General features: G+C 32.8%; 1 protein-coding gene across 4 annotated transcripts in view; it reads left to right on the top strand.

Annotated features, from left to right (window-relative positions):
* The window catches only part of LOC101044541 (Putative N-acetylated-alpha-linked acidic dipeptidase), a 61,759-nt gene extending 47,671 nt beyond the window's left edge, over positions 1–14,088 (top strand). For 3 of the 4 annotated variants that reach the window (XM_039462276.2, XM_003935085.3, XM_074400354.1), the window contains 6 exons: positions 3,187–3,278; positions 4,430–4,520; positions 6,692–6,956; positions 7,248–7,329; positions 12,015–12,107; positions 13,778–14,088. In XM_039462276.2, coding sequence (XP_039318210.1) covers positions 3,187–3,278; positions 4,430–4,520; positions 6,692–6,956; positions 7,248–7,329; positions 12,015–12,107; positions 13,778–13,967 — 813 coding nt within the window. In that variant the 3' untranslated portion in view covers positions 13,968–14,088. The remainder of the gene's footprint in view (positions 1–3,186; positions 3,279–4,429; positions 4,521–6,691; positions 6,957–7,247; positions 7,330–12,014; positions 12,108–13,777) is intronic. The other variant, XM_039462279.2, reaches the window with a different exon arrangement.
* The last annotated feature ends 1,833 nt before the right edge of the window (positions 14,089–15,921 follow it).

Raw genomic sequence — 15,921 nt, 5'->3', positions numbered from 1 at the left:
CAGAAAATAATTCACTGCTCATGGATAGGAAGAATCAATATCATTAAAATGGTCATATTGCCCAAAGTAATTTATAGATTCAGTGTTATTCCTATTATACTATCAGTGATATTCTTCACAGAATTAGAAAAATCTATTTTAAAATTCATATGGATCCATTAAGAGACAAATAGATTAAAAAAAAAAAAAAAGCCTGCATACCAAGGCAATTCTAAGCAAAAAGAACAAACCTGGAGGCATCAAACTATACTATTAGGCTACAGTAACCAAAACAGCATGGTATTGGTAGAAAAACAGACACATAGACCAATGGAACAGAATAGAGAACCAAGAAATAAGACCACACACCTACAACTATTTGATTTTTGACAAACCTGATGAAAAAGAATGGGGAAAGAATGCCCTTTTCAATAAATGGTGCTGAGATAATTGGCTAGCCATACACAGAAGGTTGAAATTGGACCACTTTTTTACATTGTATACAAAAATTAACTCAACATGGGTGAAAGACTTCAATGAAAAACCCAAAACTATAAAAACCCTAGAAGAAAACATAAGTAATATCATTCAGGATATAGGCATGAGCAAAGGTTTCATGATGAAGATGCCAAGAACAATTGCAACAAAAGCAAAAATTGACAACTGGTATAAAATTAAACCAAAGAGTTTCTGAGCAGCAAATGAACTAACAAACAAAAAGTAAACCACCACCACCACAAAAAAACAGTCAACAGAGTAAACAGACAATCTATAGAATGGGAAATATTTTTACAAACTATGCATCTGACAAAGGTCTAATATCCAGCGTCTATAATTAGCTTAAACAAATTTACAATATAAAACAAACAATACTATTAAAAAGTGGACAAAGGACATGAACACTTTTCAAAAGGAGACATATATGTGGTCAAGAAACATGAAAAAAAAAATCTCAACATCTCTGATCATTAGAGAAATGCAAATCAAAAGTACAATGAGCTATCATCTAAAACTAGTCAGAATGACTATTATTAAAAAGGCAAAAAATAACAGATTCTAGAGAGGTTGTGGAGGAAAAGGAATGTTTATACACTATTGGTGAGAGTGTAAATTAGTCCACCCACTGTGGAAGACAGTGTCATGATTCCACAAAGACTTAAAGACAGAAACACCATTTCACCCAATGATCTTATTACCAGGTACAAACCTGAAGGAGTATAAATCATTCTATTATAAAGATGGATGCATGTGTATGTTCATTGTAACACTATTCATAACAGCACAGACATGGAGTCAATCTCAATATCTGTCGATGATAGATTGGATAAAGAAAATGTGGTACAAATTCACCATGGAATACTATGCAGCCATATAAACGAATGAGATCATGTCCTTTGCAGGGACATGGATGGAGCTGGAGGCTGTTATTCTTAGCAAACTAATGAAGGAATAGAAAACCAAATACTGTATCTTCTTACTTATACATGAGAGCTTAATGATGAGAGCACATTGACACAAAGGGAATTAACACACACTGGGGCCTTTAAGAAGATGGAGGTTGGGAAGAGAGAGCAGATTATAAAAAATAACTAATGGATGCTAGGCTTAATACCTAGGTGATGAAATAGTCTCTACAATAAACCCCCATGCTGCAAGTTTACCTATATTACAAACCTGCACTTGTGCTCCTGAACTTAAAACAAAAGTTAAAAAGAAGAATGAAATTTAATTATATATACGTATCCTAAGATAAAGAATTAATTTGAAAATATCTACTCATCTAGTTAACTAAGAACTCTATCATTCGCCTTACCTTGTAAATCAGTTACCATGGAACGAATAAAAATTTAAATATCTGAAACTTGGTATTTAAGGTAATTGCTGGCATTTGTGTAATTTAAGATAAATGCTAGGAAGCTTGGAAAGTTATTTTTGTTTACTACCTGGATTGGTGACACCCAGTGACGATTGCAAAACATTATCCTCCAAGTAAGGTTTAAAATTATGTGATGCTTAAGAATTGTTGGTTTTGTTTTACTTTGATTTGGGAGAGGGATTTGTACTTTTTTACATTTTTGTGAATAACCTAACATTTAGTAATATGGTTTTACACTGTTTCAAATGTACTCTTCTTAGAATAAATTAAGTTGTACTGTCTCCTATTTCAAAGTTTTGTGTAAATGTAAACTTGGGTGAAATTATTTTATTGTTTTATTTACCCATGTTTTATGAATTAAGATGTTGATGTCACTTGCTTACTCACTCCCTATACTTATATAAATACAGTTTGTGTTCCCATAGAATTCTGCACGTATTTCTACTAAATTACCTAGCACTTTGAATTTTACATTTTTACTTATAGTCCCCACTAGTAGAGAGCATGCTGTATGTCTTACTAATCTCTATATCCCTGTCATCTACAAAATATCTTAAATTCTACAGGTTTTATATAAGCTTTTTGAATCGTACTCATTGAAAAAAATACATATGATTATAGTTAAATATAAAATAAAAATATTTTAAACCATATGTTGTTAGTTACCTGTAAATAACTATGGGACATTAATTAGTTTAGCTTGCTAAATATTTTTGGCACAACTTCTAATGCTCTGAGTCTCAAATTCATTAACAGGTCATGTTTTGCTCCTTTAGGTTTCCCATCTGAAAACCCAGAACGTGTATTTTAATCCCCGTGTTTAACACAATTACAATTAAAATTTACCTAAATAAAATTTCAATCACATTATAGTTTATTTTATATTATTGAATGACTTTGGCAACTCTACTGGCAAGAAACAATATTAAAATGAATACTTTCCCTTAACCAGCTTGCTTCTTTTTATTTTCTTTGTCGTGAGAGGAGAAATTGTTTTGAGTGTAGTCTCTTTTAAATCAGAAAAATGAACAGAAAGATCATATGCTATGTCATTCATCTAAAGACAATGGGTTGGTATGAATTTGGTGTAGCCTGTTTATGCTATGCAGTTCATACATTTATTTTTATAATATAATTCAACCTATATATAATATGAGTATTTTTCCATTTGTCAGAAATGTATTATAATTCTTAATGACTGCTAATGTGTGGATAGCATCCTTGTTTTTGCTGAACTGTGGCTTAGTTATTCACTTTTGATTAATGGACATTTGGTTTTTAATATATCTGAGTTATAAGCATTCTCTCTTTTTTTCTTTTAATTTATGTAGCTGAAAAGTCCTGATGAAGACTTTGAAGGCAAATCTCTTTATGAAAGCTGGACTAAAAAAAGTCCTTCCCCCGAGCTGAGTGGCATACCCAGGTGAACAAACAAATGAAATTTCCGTTGAATTCAGTGTGGGATTGTTTTGAAAATTAAAGCATATTTTCTTTCAATCATTAAGTGAAAAAACAACTTTCAAAATGGTCTAAAATCTGATAAAGGAAAAGCATTCCTTTGGTTCACAAATCAAATATTACTGTGTGTTTTAAAGTTAAATCTGCAGGACATCAAAACATGATTTCTCTTTAAAATATGTAATATATACATGTGGTACATTGCAACAGATTATATAGATTGGTCATTTCTCATATAAAATCCATGGGATGAGAAGTATTTGACTTGGGATTTTTTTCAGATTTTGGAATATTTGCATTATACTTACTGGTTGAACATCCATAATCTCAAAATCCATAATCTGAAATGCTTCAGTTAGCATTTCCTTTCAGCATCATGTAGGTGCTCAAAACCTTTTGGATTTTACAGCATTCTGTTTTTTTTTTTTTTAAATTTTCTAATCTTTATTTTTTGTGAGTACACAGTAGGTTTATATAATTTGGGGGTGCATAAGATGTTTTGATACAGAATTTAGATTTGTGGATTAGGGATGCTCAACACGTAATAGAGATAATGGTGAAAAGTAATTCTCATTTTTTGTCACCTCATCACCCTGTAATTATTCTTTTTCTGAATATCATATAGTTAACAAATATTTTGCTTAGCGTAACAAAAAAGAAGCATCACTTTAACATTAATTGTGTCTTCAAAAACAACACAAGTATAAATATCTCAGTAGTTGGAGATTACCAATGTCAACAGCACAAATTATTTATATTATTAACAGCAGAATTTATGTCTAAATTGTCTGCAAAATGTTTACTTCTTTTCACTCTATTATGTACAACAAATAAAAGATGATAAATGGAATGAAATAATCTTAAAGAAAATGTTTTCCAACTTTAGAAACCTTTAATAAAATGTGACATAGTCAGTCCTACACAAAACAGTCTTATAGAATTAGACATTTTGTGAACAAAATTAATATTCCTTTTCATATTTTTGCTGCATGTCTAAAGCTGTATGTTTAAAATTGTATTTATAATACCAAGAATGGAGTTTAGTTTAACGGGCATGTAATCTGTACTTAATGAACAAATTACTCTAAAGTAATTCTGTTATTTTATCCCTGAAAGGATTAGCAAATTGGGATCTGGAAATGATTTTGAGGTGTTCTTCCAAAGACTTGGAATTGCTTCAGGCAGAGCACGATATACTAAAAATTGGGTAAGTGTATCTCAAATTATTCAGGATTATTTATGAATATATTTTAACTAAATGAATAATTCTGACTCCAAAAAGTGACTCCAGCGTTAGAGGAATAGAGAAATTTAAAAGCGCAGGTGATGTCTCAATGGTTGACAGTGTCACTACTACATAGGATAACTCATATCTGGTATTCCTACCCTAAATTCAAGTGTCAGTTGGTATCAGTACTCATGTCTGCAAATGTGAACATCCATGTACTCCCTTAAACATATTTCCTGTTTCCTTTGGTGACACTGCACTCAGTCATTTAAGTTGGAAACGTAGGAATTGTCTTTGACTTCACTCTCCTCCTTATCATTCAAAATTAATCAGCATCTCCCCATTATCATTCAAGATTAATCAGTATATTTGGATTTCCATCTCTTACTATTCTCCCATTATGAAACAAACAACAAGTCATTAAACAAATGAAAAATGGTATACATATTAGTCTGTTGTCACGCTACTCATAAAGACATACCCGAGACTGGGTAATTTATAGTTGTTTAATTGACTCACAGTTCCATATTGTGAAGCCTGGGAAGGCCTTGCAATTCTAGCTGAAGGCAAATGAGGAGCAGTTACATCTGACATAGCAGCCAATAAGAGAGCACGTGCAGGGAAACTTCCCTTTATAAAATCACCAGATCTCATGAGACTTATTCACTATAACGAGAGCCGTGCAGGAAAATACACTGCCCGTGATTCATTTACTTCCCACCCGGTCTCTCCCATGACATGTGGGGATTATCGTAATTCAAGGTGAGATTTGGGTGAGGACACAGAGCCAAACCATATCAGTATAATATACTGTGAATGTGTAAAAGTCATGATTCCTTTTCTTCTGTTGTTAAGATATATGGTTTTCATTTTCTTCAAAGTAATATGGGTAAATAGTTTATAAAATGTCAAGTAGTTTTATAAGAATACTGGTTTATAATTAAAAACAGTGGTCTCTTACCTCCGTTTCATATTCATCCCACCCTGATTTCCATTCATCACGTGAAACCTTTGTCAACTTTTATGATAAGTATGTCCATATTTATAAGTAATATTTTTATCCTAATACCTCTTCATTTTTAAATTTTATGTTATAAAGAAAAAACATTCTCACACTTATAAAAATGATAAGGAAGAGTTCATTCAAAACTATTCCAATAAGAATATTGCAATAATAAGAGATGGAGCTCAACTCCAAATTCAGAAAGGACATTTGGTGATTTAAAGCTGACATTAAGTTTCTGTAAGCCTTTTCTCATAGCTATTCTTCCCAGATGGAAAATCTTCAATCTCCTGTCTGTGAGGTAGAAAGTTGGGCAGAGTTATATAGGAGGTGACGGTGAGGATAAATAGTAATATTATCTACACTTTACTTAGGAAAAAACTACAATAAAGAAAAGTCAAATGACCACCTAAAGTTTTTGGTAATAAGTCCTGAAACCCATGAAACCCTGGGAGGGTAATTCCAGAATCCCAGTCTCTTCAACACATCATTACATACAATGTCCTTTTATATTAATAAAAAATAAGCATCTTAAAATGGTCTAAAGTGATAAACCAGCAATTCACAGTTTGAAAAGTCCTTCCTTCTATGCATAATCTTGTTTGTTCGGACACCTGTCTGGGCCTCTCTTCTTTCTCCTTAGTGAAATTTCAGATCCACTGAGGTACCCCTCACCACTCACACTCTCCAGTCTTCAGCTCACTGCTTGACAGATGGTCATTTATCCGTGGAATGTCCGTGATTATGCAATGTAGTATCTTCTCCTATACATTATTATGTAATACTTATTTACTTGCCTTTAACAATTCTGTCTTCTTATTTTTACCCAAATGCAACATTGTCTTGTCTTTTTCGTTCAGATTCCTAAAACATTTTCACATCTTCTGCATTCTTAGAGGCAAGCCTATTTGAAATAATTTTTAAATAATATTTCTTATATCATATACACATAAATTAATTGGCACAAGTCTGGTGTGTGTTTACATATAATAATATGAGCTCTTTAGGAAGTGGCTTATTGAGATGCTTTAAGTACTTTCCTTGATCCATCACTGATCAGTCTTACTAACATGAATAGTAAATATGGTGCTAGTCATTTTATTATAAGCTATCTTATAAGAAATATGTTTTGTTATTCTTTCTGTAGGAAACAAACAAATTCAGCAGCTATCCACTGTATCACAGTGTCTATGAAACATATGAGTTGGTGGAAAAGTTTTATGATCCGACGTTTAAATATCACCTCACTGTGGCCCAGGTTCGAGGAGGAATGGTGTTTGAACTGGCCAATTCCATGGTGCTCCCTTTTGATTGTCGAGATTATGCTGTAGTTTTAAGAAAATATGCTGATAAAATCTACAATATTTCTATGAAATATCCACAGGAAATGAAAACATACAGTGTGTCATTTGGTATGTTACTGTTCCTTTTTCAAATTCATCATCTGTATGGTTCTATTAATCTCCAGAATATAATGGACTATCTTAGGTAATTTATTATTGATTGCTGTTTCAAGTGATCCAGTATTCTGTTTATGTCTATAAATGTGTTTTCCATTTTAGGAATGCTCACATCTTACAATATAAAAATATAAATACCTTGTAAAACACAAAAGATGGCTTCTATATTATTCCTTTTCTGGAACTATAGAACAATTAGAAATTATGTTCTTTAAACATTTGATGATCTCATTTCTATTTCAGATTCACTTTTTTCTGCAGTAAAGAGTTTTACAGAAATTGCTTCCAAGTTCAGTGGGAGACTCCAGGACTTTGACAAAAGCAAGTATGTTCTATACATACCTATACATACACACACACACACACACACACACACACATTCAGAAATTTGTTATAGGTATACATGTGTCATTTCCTGCTGTGTTCTCTTTCCACTCTAGCACATTCTGTGTAGTGCTGCCCTATCTCAGAAGATCTATTTTCGACATTCTGAGTGGGAATTGTGCTGCTCAGAAATGTCACTTTCTCCCTCCTGTCAATTGATTGGTTATAGTATACTCTGCTTAACATTGAGGGTCCTCCACTGTGTGACCCCAGCTTTTTTCATTTTTCTCTCTTGTTGTTTCAGTATCTGTACATCATAACTCAGCCATACTATTACATTTTCAAAGCATGATTTCTTTCTACCTCTTTTTTTTGTCATTATCTCCATATAGTGCTCCTTATTTCCCTTTACATCTGGCAAAAGTCTATGTATCCAGAATAGAAAATTTGTAAAGCTATTAATTTTGGAAATGTTAAACATTTAGGATTAATTCTGCGTAAGATTACACAAGTACAACAAAATCTGAAAAAAAAAAAAAGATGGAAGGAAGAATACTTGGTGAGAATACTAAGGTAATTTTTTTAAGTAGAATTTTGAGAGTACACATCTGTGTATTAAATATAGCATGATATAAATATCAAATCCCTAGGAGCTGATGTTAGGATAAATAGAAAGATCAGGGTAGATAATCTAGAAATAGGCTCATTGATACATAAGGAAGTATTAGTAATAAAGCATACAGCAAAAATCAATGGGGAATGATTACTCAACCATAATATTGTATAAGCTATGTTAGTACCTGCTATAAAAGTAAATTCAGAATTGCACTTCACATTGTATGCTAACATAAACAACGGGTGTAAAGAATTATTTAGTAAAAATAAAAATTTCTTGAAAGACAGATGCCAAGTTTAGAAGCAATGGGGAAATAATGTAATCAGATTTGAGACCATTAAAATGGTCAGAATATGAATATATTCAAATGAAAAATGAAAGTTGAAAACATATTCCAGCAAAAGTGAAAAGAGAGTAATACATGCATTATAAAAATATTTTTTGAATTAAACAGTCCAGAAGAACAAATTGAAAATATTGGTAAGAAACTAGACAAATAATTTAAAAAATATTGTCAAAGATACACCTGTAAAGAAACATAGCAAAATATTGCAGTTCACTAATGCCTAATTCAGAAATACTAATGAAGGTAATGTCATCTTATTTTTATAACACATTAATAGCAATTGAAACCTTGGTTGTGCCCATTGCTGTAGCTGGCACACTGAAGCATATGCTCTCCGTGCTTTTCTGATATTACTATAAATTATTTTAGCCTTTTTGAAAAAGATAGATATATATTGCTAAAGTGTTCAAGAGATGTCACACAGTTCTGTGCTTTGATATAGTATTTGATTTCTTGAATTATTTCTTAGGAAAAAGTCTCAATTTTAGAAAAGAAAGACTGCTTGGAGAAAGATTTGAAGTATAAAATTATAATGGCAAGTAATTCAAAGTAACCTAATGCCTAAGAGAAGAGAAATTACTAAAAATTTGATATTCACCTATTTGAACATTTTATAATCATTAAAATAGATTATCAGAAATACAACATAAGAAGATGCTTAGAATAAAATATGAAGTAAGCAAAAAGTTATAAAATTATAAATACAATTCTATTAATTTTTATTTAATGAATAGAAAAATCTTAAAGGGAATTTAAAAATTATTATAATAATTGTGTTATCCTCTGGGGAATATTAGAATAATCATTTTCTTATTCTTTACAATTCTTTACAATTTTTATATGTGAGTAAAATGTCAACAAAGGGAAATAAATTTTCAGGATATCTCAAACACCATGTATTCTATAAAGCTGGTTTTCTTTCTGTATTTAAAAGAAAAAATTTTTTCTCCCTCTGAAAAAATGCCCCATGATTTGAAATGTGGTTTGCTTAGAACACTTATTGTTTAGCACACTCAGCTTTCCCTTCCTTCAGTATTTCTATATTTGTTTTATTTTCTCTAAATGATAGTAAAGATACATCCTGTTCTCTATATGGTATTTACAAATTCTGAAACACCTGAGCAGTGAATTGCACACATTAATAGTAAATTCAGACTAAGTAAATTAAACTGAATATTGAATTTCTCAACCAAAACTTTGAAATCTAAGGAAGAGACATGTCTTCATCCTGCTTTTCTTGTATCACTTCTTGCCCCATTAAAGAATATAAGTTGTTAACACAGGATACAGAGAAAGAAAAGTGTGTGTATTTGTGTGTGTGCATTTACATGTGTGTAGCCACATGAATTTTTGTATTTGTAGCAATGCTTTGTGAATTTGATTCAGAAACCCATAGCGTCTTATTGAAATTATCTTTGATTCGATTGCCTCATCTGTTTTCTGGGAGTTGCTAACCAGTATTTTGTTCCATTTACCCTTTATACTATTAAAGAATCTGAATTCATGATGCTAAATACATAAATGTTAAAAATAGCTCAAATCCAAATTATGGGGGTTTAAGTTATTCCTATTTTTTCTTTTATCAACAGGGTGCAGTTGAAAGAACAATATAGACCTCCTATTTCCCTCTAAAAATTTCCTAGTGTAAATTTAGTCAAGTCATTTAACTCCTGATCCTTTGTTATCTCATCTACAAAATGGGGCTATTACTCTGTTCAACTTGCAGAATTGCTGTGGAGATTAAAAACCACATATTATATAAACATTCAGAATAGTAATTGGCACATAGGAAATGATAACTAAATGTTGTTAGTAAAAATTATAAAAGGCAAAAGATAAATTAATGAGTAAGTTGATTTATGCTTCCTTATTAAAATGATTGTTTCTCATTAGTTAATTAAATTGTGCCAGAATTGGTGTATTAAATTCCGTAACTCATTATTAAACTATTCAGGGCTTACTGATAAACTTTTAATTATATTGAATCATTCTTATTACAATAATAACCCCAACACTCCTTTTGAAATGTAAGTCTGTAAAAGCAGGGACTGTTTGATACATAGCATAGGAGACTTACAAATATTGTTGAAAGACTGAGGTAATCACCATCTCGTGTTCATAATTAGTTTAGCTTTAAAAATAAAAGAAATACTATTACTTATCACGTAGGTAAATATTAATAATTTTCCAGGCATCTTGCTGAACATTAGCAGGTCATCTTTTTTAATATTGATGTTACTTCACTGAGTAGATTATTAGGATACCTAAGGTGAAGAAAATCTTGTTATATTTATATATCTGGGTTTATCAGTTAATTATTATGCCAATGTAAATAAAAATCACTATTATTTTTCCCATTGGCACATACAGCTGTTTCTGTGCTTTTATAAGCCCGAGCAGTATGGTATTGTATGCAATTTAAAAAATATGGTAGTTATGTATGTTATTGTTAATTTGCATAGTACATAAATTTAAAATTTACAATTGACATTTAAACAACAGTGATTTGAACTGCACAGGTCCACTTATACATGAATTTTTTCAATTAATACAGTGAGCCCTCTCTTATCTGTAGATTTCACATCAGCAAGAAAATGCAGATGGAAAATTCAGTATTATTCACTGTAATCCCAGGCACTCAGGAAGCTGAGGAAAGATTGCTTGAGCCCAGGAGTTTGAAGCTGTAGTGATTTATGATCAAGCCACTGCACTCCACCCTGGGTGAAAGAGCAAGACCCCATCTCTTAAGAAAACAGAGTAAAATACAATATGGGAAGGACTAAAACCCTCATATATGGAGGGCCGACTATCCTTGTTATTTTTAAATATGGTAAACCTTTTATTTTGCCAAATCTTTATTTTCAAACTTACTTTTGCAAACATTAGCATAGTATACAGAAAATGATTTTGTTAAAAATATCAAAAAGGGTGGACATAAATCTAGAAAAAAGGATTTTAAGTGAGTACATTCATTTATATGCAAAAAATCTCAATAATCATCTTTCTTTTAGCTTTGATACATTAGAACTTTTATCATGGAATGATGCTTATTCTGTGAACCTGAATCTGAGAACCACAGATGTAGCTAATGAGAAACTAATGAAAAATATAAAGTAAGAGAATTATAGAAATGTAGAAAAACCAAAAATGTTCTATTTCTTTTGTACTGCTAGCCACTTGCTTCATAAACATTTCCTAGTTTATATAATTGCCTATCTCGTTGTCTTAATATGAAGACTAAGATGTCAAAGGGGCAGCATGTGATAAGAGTTATATTGGGGGCAGCTAACCCAACAGGATCAGTTATGGCTTCAGATACCGCAGACAATAGCTACATTTCCTCACTCAGGCAGAGCAAGTTAATTCAGAAAGTCTTATCAGACTCCGAGAATGCTGTACTCAAGCCATTCTGAAAACCACTTTGAAAAGATACCATTTTAAGTAATTCTTAGACTTAAATCTGGATCATTATACTGAGAGATTAATTTAATTTGTTTGGTAGTTTGTTCATTTTCACCCTGTTAATTCCACAGAGGAGGAGGATCGTCTTTTCGTATGCACGTGTCTTCCTTGCAGGACTTGAGTTTGCAGAAATATTGGTGTAGCAGGGGGTGCTGGAACCCATCCCCAAAGATAGCTAAATTCGGTTTTGTTCTGAAAATTTTATTTTCTGGATAGAAACGTATTTTCATGAAGTTATAATTATATTCATTTTCTTTCTCAGCCCAATATTATTAAGAATGATGAATGATCAACTGATGTTTCTAGAACGAGCATTTATTGATCCATTAGGATTACCAGACAGGCCTTTTTATAGGTAAGAAAAAATATGACTCCCTTCTATAATATCACATTATCTTATTATTATTTTTATTTTTTTGCACTGTGGAAAAACGTAGTTGATTTCTTGCAAGCAAATAGAAAATTTTTAAATATAGGTAGTAAGTGATAGTTGTATTTCTTCATATGATGTAACATGATTTTTGTTTATCTTTGAGTATCTTTGTTTCTGATTATTAAATAATATATATTTATTTAGAAAATATAGAAGATCCAGAAAGCCACAGGAGAAAATAAAAATCTCTCTAATTTTATCAGAAAAAATACAAATTCATGGTTATAGTCTTGTATGTATAATTTTAGCTCCTTTCCTATTTTAAATATATTTTTGCTTAGGTATACACACAATCCAAACATCTCTGTATAGATAATGTATATAATAAATATATATTTATTTTTTCCCTAATGTTGTTATTTAGTCTTCATTTCCTTCTAAATCCTTACAGTTGCATTTTTTCTACCAAACATTAACTGTCCCCTGATCTTCTAAATATTACAAAATGAGATGGATCATTGGACAGCCAAAATTGGCCCTAACTTTCTTTCTAGGGATTATCAAAGGCTCAGGCTTGGGAGTTAAGAGCATCTTCCAAACAGGTTGACTGGATTGCCAATGGCGGCATATTTTTGTCTATCATCCCTCCATCCCACTTTTTTTGTTGTTGTTTTTTTCCTAAGAGACAGGGTCCTACTTTGTCTCCCAGGCTGGAGTTCAGTTGTGCAATTGTAGCTCACTACAGCCTCAGACTTTTGGACTCAAGCAATCTCACGTCAGCCTCCCAAGAAGCTAGGACTGCAGTCACATGCCACCATGCCCAGCTAATATTTGTACTTTCATTTGTAGAGACAGGGTGTCCCTATTTTGCCCAGACTCATTTAGAACTCTTAGCCTCAAGTAACCCTCCTGCCTTGGCCTCCCTGATATGTGGGATTACAGGCATGAGTTGCTACTTCTGGTCTTATTTACTTCTTTACTTTGGAATTTGTCCTTCTCTTCTAGGACTATTACATGAACTGTCTTAGCCTATCCTATAAAGCATTTTTGTTGTCATGCAGAACATTACAAAATTGTTTTTGATGTTCTTCAAACTATATGTTAAGTATTCTAACATGGTAGTGTGACTGTTTGAAAAAGGACCAAAGAGAAGAAAACACAATAGGGGGTTGGCTGATCATAAACAAGACTGTAATGATCACAATTGTGCTATAATTTAGGAGGTAGTGTGGTATATTAAAAAAATCAGCAGTTATTATGTGCCTTGAGAGAAATAATTTAGTTACTTGGTCTCTCAGATTTCAGTTTTCCTCCTCTGTGAAATACTAATACCAACTGTGTAGAGTTTATTTCTAAGTATTAGAAAAATTGTAAGTAAACACTTTAATACCAAGCATGATTGCTGTGGTTACTATCATCATTGTTACTACTGTAGCACTGAACTACTTAAAGTTACCTGTTTGAAGTAAAATTATAATTAATTACTAATTTTATAGACTAGTCTTCAGAGACGATTGAACTTGAAAGTTCGGTTGAAAGTCGCTTGTTCAAATTGTTATAGGGATATGCAATCCAGAAACTGCAGAGTGCTCTTGTGTTTCTCTTGTGTGTCATTTGGTTACCTAATAAACAGCAAATGATTTTATCAACAGGCATGTCATCTATGCTCCAAGCAGCCACAACAAGTATGCAGGGGAGTCATTCCCAGGAATTTATGATGCTCTGTTTGATATTGAAAGCAAAGTGGACCCTTCCAAGGCCTGGGGAGAAGTGAAGAGACAGATTTCTGTTGCAGCCTTCACAGTGCAGGCAGCTGCAGAGACTCTGAGAGAAGTGGTCTAAGAGGATTCTTTAGAGAATCCACATTGAATTTGTGGATATATCACTCAGAAAGAATAACAGCGGGTATACTGATAAATTTTAAAATTGGTATATTTGAAATAAAGTTGAATATTACATATAATTATGTGAGTGTTTATATGTGTGTGTGTTTATATTGTTTCTTTTATCTTCTCTTTATGGATTAAAAATAAAAAATTGAATTTCATAAATACAGAAGGTTATTCTGAAGTGGAAAAATTTAACTCAGTATTAAATCTCAGGAGAATGGCCTAATATAGTAAAACTCTCATCTGGCATTATCAGGAAATCAAGTATATTCTATTCATGTGGCTTCACACATAAGAAAACACCAGCACGTCACAGAGAACACTGGGAAATATGCATAGGACTATGCGACGCCAGAGGCCTCAGACCCTGCCTAGCCCCTTAGCCCCGCAGGATCACTATCTCAGCACATTCGTTGGGAAATAGATCAAATTACACTTTTTGTAAATGTCATCACTCTATAGCATAATAATTATTTTTTATTTATATAAAAGGCTATACTATAACATGTATGTTTAGTGAAAAATAGTAATTAAACAAACGTTTGTGAACCTAACAGCCATGTGAGGACAATAACATTTCCAGTATCTTTGGATGCCCCATGTACCAATGACAGTTGTGCTCTTGCATTTTCTTGAGTTTTATGTTTAATCTTTCCTCTGTTATTACTTACAATTTTATCACACATGCCTGTATCCTTTACATGTTTTGGCATTATGTATTTTTGAACTTTTATAAAGACAATCATATCAAGTGTATTTTTCAGGTACTTGATTTTTTCATTAGCTTTTAAGGGTTCATGTATGTATCACCTCGGATGTAGTTTGCCATATTTTGCTGATACAGAGCATTCATTTACATGAGAGTAAGACTCAGTCCATCAAGGTAGAGAAAACATACAATAATGTGAATAGGGAAAGTTAATATAAATAATTATTAATTGTAACAGCATTGGAGCAATGAAATACTGTCTAGTAAAAGGTAAAGAGAAGTCTCAAGAATATGTGCTAAGTAGATATAAGGAATTGCCACTGTCTCCATGGTGAAGTTGGAGTAACCAATGAAGAGTCTCCTCACACTGTGGCCTCAATCAATGTTACGAAGTCTCCGTGGTGTTGCACTTGAAGAACTTCTTTCAAATGGACACTTTCAAAATCCCCAGAAACTTGCCTTCTGGGCCCCTGTGTAAAACTATTTATGAAGAAATGTCGGCCGGGCGCGGTGGCTCAAGCCTGTAATCCCAGCACTTTGGGAGGCCGAGGCGGGTGGATCACAAGGTCAAGAGATCGAGACCATCCTGGTCAACATGGTGAAACCCTGTCTCTACTAAAAATACAAAAAATTAGCTGGGCATGGTGGTGCGTGCCTGTAATCCCAGCTACTCAGGAGGCTGAGGCAGGAGAATTGCCTGCACCCAGGAGGCGGAGGTGGCGGTGAGCCAAGATCGCGCCATTGCACTCCAGCCTGGGTAACAAGAGCGAAACTCCGTCTCAAAAAAAAAAAAAAAAAAAAAGAAATGTCAGGCTAGAGGGGCTCTATTACAAATTTGGCAAAGGGAAGTGTCAGGAGAAGCTCTTGGCTGCTGGGTTCGCCTGGCCACCATAAACTTCAGAATGTGGGTGCCATAGTAGCAGCCTGAACTATATTATCTGGGCACAGGGGTAGCCTCATAAGCCGACTGTATCAGATGCTGGAGGTGTCATTTGCATTGCCAGAGCTTGCCAAGCGTGCACACAGAAATCAGATTGGAAAGCACCTTCTTGGAACATCTCTGCAATGCCTTCTACTTACAAAGTTTAACATCATAACATGTGACAAAGAATAACTATTTAATGTGCTCAGATCTATTTATGAAGACAACCAAGAGTGAGTTTGGAGTGAATAACCCAAAGTTGGATAACTGGTACAT

The sequence above is a fragment of the Saimiri boliviensis genome, chromosome 6, assembly GCF_048565385.1.
Source record: "Saimiri boliviensis isolate mSaiBol1 chromosome 6, mSaiBol1.pri, whole genome shotgun sequence".
In the NCBI taxonomy this organism is placed as follows: domain Eukaryota; kingdom Metazoa; phylum Chordata; class Mammalia; order Primates; family Cebidae; genus Saimiri; species Saimiri boliviensis.
Note: the sequence above shows the minus strand (reverse complement) of the source record. Positions and strands in the feature narration are given on the sequence as shown.